Source organism: Chelonoidis abingdonii, chromosome 14 (assembly GCF_003597395.2).
Source record: "Chelonoidis abingdonii isolate Lonesome George chromosome 14, CheloAbing_2.0, whole genome shotgun sequence".
Lineage (NCBI taxonomy): Eukaryota > Metazoa > Chordata > Testudines > Testudinidae > Chelonoidis > Chelonoidis abingdonii.
The window spans coordinates 3,298,672-3,307,752 of NC_133782.1; the positions used below are offsets into that span (position 1 = coordinate 3,298,672).

The 9,081-nt window shown below is 50.2% G+C and overlaps 1 protein-coding gene across 1 annotated transcript in view; it reads right to left on the minus strand.

The window, feature by feature from the left end:
* Positions 1 to 8,750, minus strand: part of RSPO4 (R-spondin 4) — a 26,444-nt gene extending 17,694 nt beyond the window's left edge. Inside the window, exon 1 of the mRNA XM_032766313.1 lies at positions 8,385 to 8,750. Within this exon, the coding sequence (XP_032622204.1) occupies positions 8,385 to 8,463 (79 nt within the window). The 5' untranslated portion in view covers positions 8,464 to 8,750. The remainder of the gene's footprint in view (positions 1 to 8,384) is intronic.
* Positions 8,751 to 9,081: the final 331 nt, after the last annotated feature.

Genomic DNA, 9,081 nt, shown 5'->3' on the forward strand with positions numbered 1-9,081 from the left:
CCCCCTCATTTTATCTCACTAAAAACTCAGTATTTCTTATTCTTGATTCTTTATTACTTCGTCACATAAGTGGGGGGACACTGCCATGGTAGCCCAGGAGGGTTTGGGAAGGAGGGAAGCAACGGGTGGGGTTGTTGCAAGGGCACCCCCTAGAATGGCATGCAGCTCATCATTTCTGTGGGATCTGACACAGAGCAGCTGTGTTCTCTGGTACACTGACTCTCTAGTACACTTGCCCCATATTCTAGGCAGGACTGACTCTGTTTTTAGATACAACATAAAGGAGGGAATGACCCGGGGGGTCATTCCCATTTTTGTCTTTGCGCTCCCTGCCAATCTCAGCAAAGGCCAGCCAGGAGCACCCATGAGAGCAGCGGACAGTACAGAATGACTGATAACTGTCATCTCATCACCAATTTACAATAGCACAGCAGACACTACAGAACAACTGGTAACCATCTCTGCTACCTTGCAAAGGCAAATAAATGCTGCTGTGTAGCACTGCAGTATCGCCTCTGGCAGCAGCATCCAGTACACATATGGTGACAGTGGCAAAAGACAAAACGGGCTCCATGGTTGCCATGCTATGGCGTCTGCCAGGGCAATCCAGGGAAAAAGGGCGCAAATGATTGTCTGCCGTTGCTTTCACGGAGGAAGGAATGAGTGACGACATTTAAACAGAATCACCCGCGAAACTGTTTTTGCATCATCATGCATTGGGATATCAACCCAGAATTCCAATGGGCAGGGGAGACTGCGGGAACTATGGGATAGCCAGGGGATAGCTACCCACAGTGCAACGTTCCAGAAATCGACGCTAGCCTTGGTACATGGAAGCACACCACTGAATTATTATGCTTTGTGTGGCTGCGTGCACTCAACTTCATACAATCTGTCTTACAAAACCAGTTTATGTAAAATTGGAATAATCCTGTAGTGTAGATGTACCCTCAGTGAGAGGAGGAGGGAGATGAACCCTCAGCAGCTGCCTTTAGAACAAACACCACTATGCACTGCCTGACAGCGAGGGAAGCAGCCCCAGGAAAACCTAGCAGCTTCCTTTGGGGTGAGGGCCCCGGTACCACGTTCCAACTGACTGCCCCAAAGCAGCATCTGTCCTGGCTCCCGTACCTGGTTCTTTTACACAGAGGCATTTGCCATAGCTGCCTTCTCCCCCCAGCCCTGTTTTCAGATCCCAGGACTCAAAGTGGCACCATGCTGTGCTGGGAGAAGGCTCATTTGTGGCCACGAGGATTCGATATGGTTTGGCTTTCCCCTCCAGTTAATAATGCACCTTGGACCCATTAAGTTGTTATGGTCAACATTACATATTTGCTAAATGCCTGCAACATTTGTGTTCCTAGCTGTAGCTGGAGGGACTCCACTGAAATGCCAAGGAATTTACGAGTGTCTATTACGCTTTTAGGTTTTTATGATATTTTTTGCATTCTCTCTCGACAATTTGTTTGGGAGCTGGGAGCAGAGCAGCTGAAAGAAGTTTGTAGTTCCTGGCCTAGCTTGGGAGGGCACCAGCTGAAACAGACAGTCTACTCAACGAGCCATGGGCGTGTGACAGAGTGCTGAGAACCAGAAGCTGAGCCAGTAAATCCAATTAGCTCCCCTGGAGAGGGCCTGATTGAGGGGAGGGGTGGCTAATGACTAGTTCGGCCTGAGCAGGGCAGAGCTAAGGGGATAATTAGCCCATTAACTGCCAGAATGGGAAAGGAGCACCGGAAGGAAGTGCCAGGAGAGCCGAGCCGAGCCATGCCAGGGTACAGGTAGATCTCTGCATGGAGCAATCTCTCCCCACTCTGATGATTCTATAACACCGTAGAATTGCTGCCCGGGGCTGTACAAGGGTGATGGCTGATAAAGCACAAATACAGTGCTGTGCGGTGTTACAGACAGGGGGGATCAAAGCCATTTCTAGGAGAAGACAGGAGTGTAGGGCCATGCCCGTCCCAGGGGCTCATGCCTGGTGTGCACACACACTCGCACTAGCTCTCAGTGTGCCAGCACGAGTATAGCCAGCCGTGTAGCCGCAGCACAGGGAGCGTTGTGGCGGCAGAGCCCAGCTGTGCCGCATGCAAACTGAACTAAAAACCAGTGGGTTTGTGCTCGGCCCAGCTCAGCCGGGCCCCCACTGCCGCTTTCTGGGCTATTTATACTCACGCTGGTTCCGTGAGAGTGACACGAGGGGGGGCCAACCACACCCCTATCCTGTAGTATAGACCTAGCCATGGAAAAATCACAAACAAAACGATTTCCTTTCCCGAGGTCTAGCTGTGCTCAAAGTGTAAGAGAAGCAGCTTAGAGTAACGCATCCCCCCATGCAGCCCACACAGGCTGTTTGCGAGCTCTCGGCCTTTTGGGCACCATCCCACTCTGCTTGGTGAGTTTGGCCATGTCCCTTAAAATCACATGAAGGGCAAGTAAACATGAGTGTTAGTGCTGATCCTGGGCTCATTCACACCAGCATAGCTCTGCTGGCTTCAGTGGACTTCCTCCTGATTTACACCGGACACCTGACTCGTGCAGGCTCTAAACTGGTGAGACTCTGTAGCTGTGGGGAATGTTTTGGAGCGTGTTGGTCAGGCAGCCCTGGCTCATAGACTGCAGAGGGAACTTTGCCTAAGCCAGGGCTGCAGGGCTGGGCCCATTCCGGGAAGGTGTGGGTTTCACACAGTCATCCCTTGCACCAAGGGTGCTTGGGAGTCAGGTTCCGCTTCACCCAAATCTCCAGAGCTGAGGAGAGGGGAGTGTACATTTTGGGGAGAGGGAAGGGAATGGAGTGGCAAACTCAAGGCCCAGACTGGTAACTTCAACAGAGAGCAGGAAAACAAGTGAGATGCACTGGTTAGCACTATCCCTTCCAAGCCCCAAGGTGGGGAGGGGGAGGTATGCATCAGCCCTGACAACATGAATGGGAACCGCACATATAACGATGGGAGGTAGCCTTAAAAAAAATTCAAGAAAGAACTAGATAAGTTCATGGAGGACAGGTCCATCAGTGGCTATTAGCCAGGCTGGGCAGAGATGGTGTCCCTAGCCTCTGTTTGCCAGAAGCTGGGAAGGGGCAACAGGGGATGGATCACGTGAGGATTCCCTGTTTTGTTCATTCCCTCTGGAGCACCTGGCATTGATTACTGACAGAAGACAGGATACTGGGCTGGATGGACCTTTGGTCTGACCCAATATGACCACTCTTATGTGTTCTCAGACATAGAAATCACCAGCATGAGAGTATGTGAAGCAGGATTAGTTTTGTGGAAGAGGGGAGAGCGGGAGTGAGGCCAGCAAAGAAATAACTGATGCCAAAAGGAGCTATTGTAATTAGACACGTTGTTTTAAGTATTGATTTTATGTTGCATGCCTCTCACCTGCCCTGTATATATGGAGTCCTTAGAGATGATCCCAATCCAACCCCCCAGACATGAGGACTCCCAAGCTGTGCATGGAGTTTACAGGTCCCATCATGACAGCCCCAGGCTCCAAATCCCTCAGATCCGCATTTTGCAGGTGGGCCATAGCTCTTTTATTGATGATGATGCTAGGAGAAAAAGGGACGCGAGAATCCCAAGGTAGCACTTAGTTATGCAGGTGAGGTCTTTGTTCTGATTGACTCGCAGACTGTGAGGGCATCGGGGATTCTGGCTCCCATCCAGCACACCACTTAAGCACATAGAATCATAGAATGTCAGGGTTGGAAGGGACCTCAGGAGGTTATCTAGTCCAACCCCCTGCTCAAAGCAGGGCCAATCCCCAACTAAATCGTCCCAGCCAGGGCTTTGTCAAGCCGGGCCTTAAAAACCTCTAAGGAAGGAGATTCCAACACCTCCCTAGGGAACCCATTCCAGTGCTTCACCACCCTCCTAGTGAAAAAGTATTTCCTAATGTCCAACCTAAACCCCTCCACTGCAACTTGAGACCATTACTCCTTATTCTGTCATCTGCCACCACTGAGAACAGTCTATGCTTCAGTGAGACTACTCACATGCTGAAAGCTAAGCAGGAGCATAGTTGCTTTGCTGGGGCGGAGCCCAATTTGGTACATGAACTGGATGAGAGAGCAAAGAGAAGTTTTGTGTGGCTAACGCACCAATTCATACAAGCCTAAAAGTCTTTGCTCTTCTCTCTTGGTCAGGTCTCAGTCAGATCCCATCAGCTGGGGCTGGCCTATTCCCACAGACACTTCAGGCTCAGTATTAACAACCAGTAGCCAGGGTCATGCTGCTGCACCTCCTCTGCTCGGCTCTGTGCTACTGGGGAACTGCCCAGCAAAAGAGCCCCTAGGAAGAAGAGCAGAAAGGATCTCAGTCACTCCGTCAAGCAGAGGAAGCCAATGACACAACCGAGCCAGAGCCACACCCAGCCAATCACTCACTTTCTCACCTGTAAAGATCACAGAAGGAGGGATGGAAAGGAACCTTGACCCATCGACCATCAGAGGAATAATGTTCTGGAACAGCCTTCTCAGGGGAGCAGAGGGTGCAAAAAACCTCGTTTATGGAGGGGATGGTGTGATGAGACTGCCTACAGTGGCATGGAGCTGAACTGAGACTAGAGATGGGACACCAGGTAGAGAGGGCTCTGAGTTACGACAGAAAATTTTTTCCCAGGTGTCTGACAGCTGGGTCTTGCCCACATGCTCAGGGTCCAACTGATGGCCATATTCTGGGTCAGGAAGGAATTTTCCCCAGGTCTGATTGGCAGAGATCCTGGCGGGGGGGGGGACGAGGGGGGTTTGCCTTCCTCTGCAGCATGGAGCCCGGGTCACTTGCACATTTAAACTAGTGTAAATGGTGGATTCTCTGTATCTTGAAGTCTTTAAACCATGATAGGAGGCCTTCAGGACCTCAGCCAGAGTTTAGGAGTCTGTCTGTGATGTGCAGGAAGTCAGACTAGATGATCACGATTGTCCCTCTGGCCTGAAAGTCTAGGAGTCACAAAACGGGGTGTGCAGGTAAATCTGATCTGAAGCCAACTGAGCTCAATGGGAGTCTTTTCATTGGCCACAAAAGGCTTTGGGTCAGGCTCTTAGTGTTTGAGGTCGAGAGCTCTGGCCTCATGTAAGGGAAGAAGTGCATAAGGGCTGCCCATGCTCTGCTACTCCGCCAATGGACTTCAGTCCTGACCCTCAATAGCCCTGCTGCTCTGGTCTTGGGCAGCTGTTCCTCAGAATCTATTCACTGCTCAATTTATGTCATGCAGAATCATTTGTACCAACCACTGTGAAGCAACCTATGATCTACTAGAACCTGAACAGGGAACATATCTGAGCCACGTGGTAGCTTGAAGTTGAGCTATAAATAGCCAACGTGCCTTCAAAGGAGGAATTGGGCATCATGGATATAGAACTCGCCTTGTCCTCCAGGATATTTCCTAGTGGGGTGTTCCCCAAATTCCCTTTGCTGGGCCACTGCACAGCTACTGGCTGATGCTACCATTCTTTGATGGCTCTGTGAAGGTTTAAATGTACAGTGTGGACAATAACTGAGAACTGTTTGAAGGTCAAATCCCTGAGACCATGAGGGGGACCCTGGGCCCATGAGCAATCGCAGGCACCTGAATCATCAGTGATTGTTTTTAAATATTTCTTTCACTCCCTGCTGTTTCACTATATCAGGTCTTGCTATTTCTAAGTTGGCTGGAGCCAAGGCACCTGTGTTTGTTAAGCCACAGCTCTGATTTCCTGTGAAGTGGCTTGGCATTGCCGGAACTCCATTCACAAGCAGAGATATGCATCTGATGAAGAGGTTATTCACCCACGAAAGCTCATGCTCCAAAATGTCTGTTAGTCTATAAGGTGCCACAGGATTCTCTGCTGCTTTTACAGATCCAGACTAACACGGCTACCCCTCTGATACTTGACACAAGCAGAGAGTAATTCCTGATTTACACCCATGTCAGTGAAATCTGAATCAGACCCAGAGGCGGGTAGGTGACTTGCCCACAGGCAGGCAGATAATCAGTGGCAGAGCCAGAACAGAACCCAGGAGCCCAGCTCCTTTCAGCATTACAAAAACCACTCCTCCCACAAGCACAGACAATGAGCCGGATTCTAACCTCAGTTATGCTGGTATAAGCTTGAAGTTTCTCTGTAGAATTTAAGGGGGTTTCTCCAGTATAGTATAACCGAGGTCAGTATCTGGCCCCATATTTTGCCCCTCTTGATTTAAGCAAATTCTCTTTACAGGCTGGTGCCTTACAATAGGGTGACCAGATGTCCCGATTTTATAGGAACAGTCCTGATTTTTGGGTCTTTTTCTTATATAGGCTCCTATTACCCCCACACTGTCCCGATTTTTCATGTTTGCTGTCTGGTCACCCTACTTCACAAGCCCCCCGTAACAGACTTCATGCTGAATCCCAGAGGCGTGCTTGCCTGCTCTCAGAGGAAATGTTTGGCATCTGGTTAGTCTCTGCAGCCAGAGACAATCCCAAAGGTACTGTCTGGCTCTCAGAATGCACTTCAAGCAACACCAGCTGAAGGATGAAAGAAAATGGCAATTGGAGAGACAGAGACTGGACCAGACTCCAGGAGCCCTATCCCCCCGTCGCAGGATGAGAGCAGCCAGTGGCAATTACTGGACTCTGCAGCAAAAGCCCTGAACTCCCTGTGTTTGTCCCATGAGCAGTGCAGCGAACTTTGCTTGGCTATGCAGCCTTGGGGCCATTTGTCTTAGACATGTTGTTGTGTTCGTCAGTTGTGCAATACTTTAAATACGAGATGAACTGATGCCATGTGTTTATCTACACCGCAGAGTCAGTGGGCCAGATCCTCAGCTGATGTAAATCAGCACAACCCCATTGATTTCCATGGAACCCCATGGATTTACACCAGCTGAGGATCTGGCCTTTTGTATTGAATCTTCAGAACATGAAGAACATTGGCACATGCCTGCAGCATGGTTGGCACATGCCATGTGCGATCAAAAGGCTTTGCAATGGATGTGTCTTGCACAACACATGATGAACACCCACCCGTCAACTCAACACCTTTCACAAAAGCACACAATAAAAACACAGAACATTGACTTGATTCCCATGAGACAACTGAGTAGCCCTTTTCCCATTAACACTGCTCACTTCTCCAGCAGACTCTGATTACAAAAGTGAGTTGCTCAGGACACAGGACAAGGTATAAAAACAGGGGCAGGCCTGATGGCTGCAGAATTCAGACTGATCTGTCTGACGGCCCTAGGCGCTTCCTGCCCTGTTTCAAGCCAGATGCAATATGATCTTCACCCACTGTTGGCCATTGACTCTGACCATACGTAAGTGCTAGACATCAGCGGAGGCAGAAAGAAGATGCTAAAGGAGGCCGCTCCTCAGACAGCTGGTGCAGAGAGGGCTGGGACAGGAACGGTCTCTCTGAGCAGGTCTGTTCTTTCATGGGAGGATCTATCTGCAACAGCAGCTGGGAAGAGCAAAGCCTGAGCCTTCAGACAGCAGTGGGCTCGTGGTCCCCACACCAGGATGAAATGTCTTTTTCACCCAAGGAATCCCAGCTAGCGGAACAGATTAGGGAAGTTCACCAAAGTAGAATTTACCTCAAAGAGCCAAACTTACCCTTGGTGCAGTTGACTCAGAGACGACACCGGGATGAATTTGGACCAAAATATTTGAATCTGTTTAGTGAGGAGCTCTGGCCCTGACTTTCCTACCCTCCCCACTCAAACAGAAATATCGACCCTGGAAAGGGTGGGCAGCCAATCTGCTATGCGTGGGATTCCAGTGCTCTGCAATGGCACAGCCACTCACCTGGGCACCTGCCATGGTAGCTATTGCTCCCCTACTTTTGAGACAAGGTATTGCACAAAACTTGGAATCACCATGAAAACTGGCCAGTTCTGCACTGTCTCAAACCCATTACCTCAACAGGCTCTCCAGGTGACAGTCAGCTAAATTACCCATCCTCCCTTCCCCAAAATGACCTATATATAGAACACTCCCACTGTGCTTTGCCTCTTCTGGGCACTTTTGCAAACCTCAGCTGAGCTAGCCCCACAGCAGCGCCACGCAGTGCAGAAGTATTCGCCCCCCACATACAGATGAGAGTGAGCTAACGATGAGGGGGACACCAAGGGATCAAACAGCAAAGTTTGTGTCTGCTGTCATAAATTAGCCCCGGACTCTCCTTTTGCATTGCTCAGTGCCCTGTCCCCTATAACAGCCATCTGACTCAGCTCCAGGCATGACTAAAATGCCCCCTGCATGCCTCCCTCATCCTATGGCGAGAATGTTGCCAGACGATTATTTGTTTTCCCATCTGCCAATTCTTCCAGTTGCTTGGGCTCTCTCTGAGCCCAGGCTGCCCTCCCCGAGTGCAGCTCTGCCTGTTGCTATCAAGCTAGAAAGGCGAACTGCAGCGTGTACTGTACCTTGTTTCTTCCTTCTGTTCTGCATGCGCATTTCCATGGAGTTGATGAATAACAGCAACATGAAAAGTATCCACTGCATCTGGGCAGGAGTAATTTAGGGCAGGAAAGGAATCAGATCATCCAAGCGGCTGGCGTGCCTCCTGTCGGATACAGACCGAGCGAGGGTGGTGCAGGGAGAGAAAGTGGTTCTTGCAAAAGCAGATCTCACAGCATCCCACAAGTGGCTTACGCAGTCATGCAGCAAAGCTGGAAGGTGGCATGAATGGAGCATCGAAGACCCGGGTGGTGCTCAGTCCACTGCTGGGATCATAGTGCCGCAGAAGTGATGGCCGGTCCAGGGAACTCGTCCTTTATATGCAGATCCCAACCCCCCACCCTCACACCCCTTCAAAAAATCCCACAACAACAAACCAACTTGCAAACAAATTGGCTGAAATTTACCACTCAGAAATGCTCCAGGCTCCACCTCAGCTGGGAAGTGACCCACTCTGCATCTGCACAGCAGTTGTACCTCTGCCAGGCCTGAGAATTCAGGTTCAACGCGGAGTCCACTGCTCAGAAACTCTGGGTGGAGTCAAGCAAATTAACCCTGGCTGTGCCGGCAAACTTTGTTTCATGTCTTTCCCTGAATCCCGGTGCTCCCCTCACAAGGCGGACCAGCCCGTGTGAATTAGTCAGACTTAGCTTTGGTCTCTCC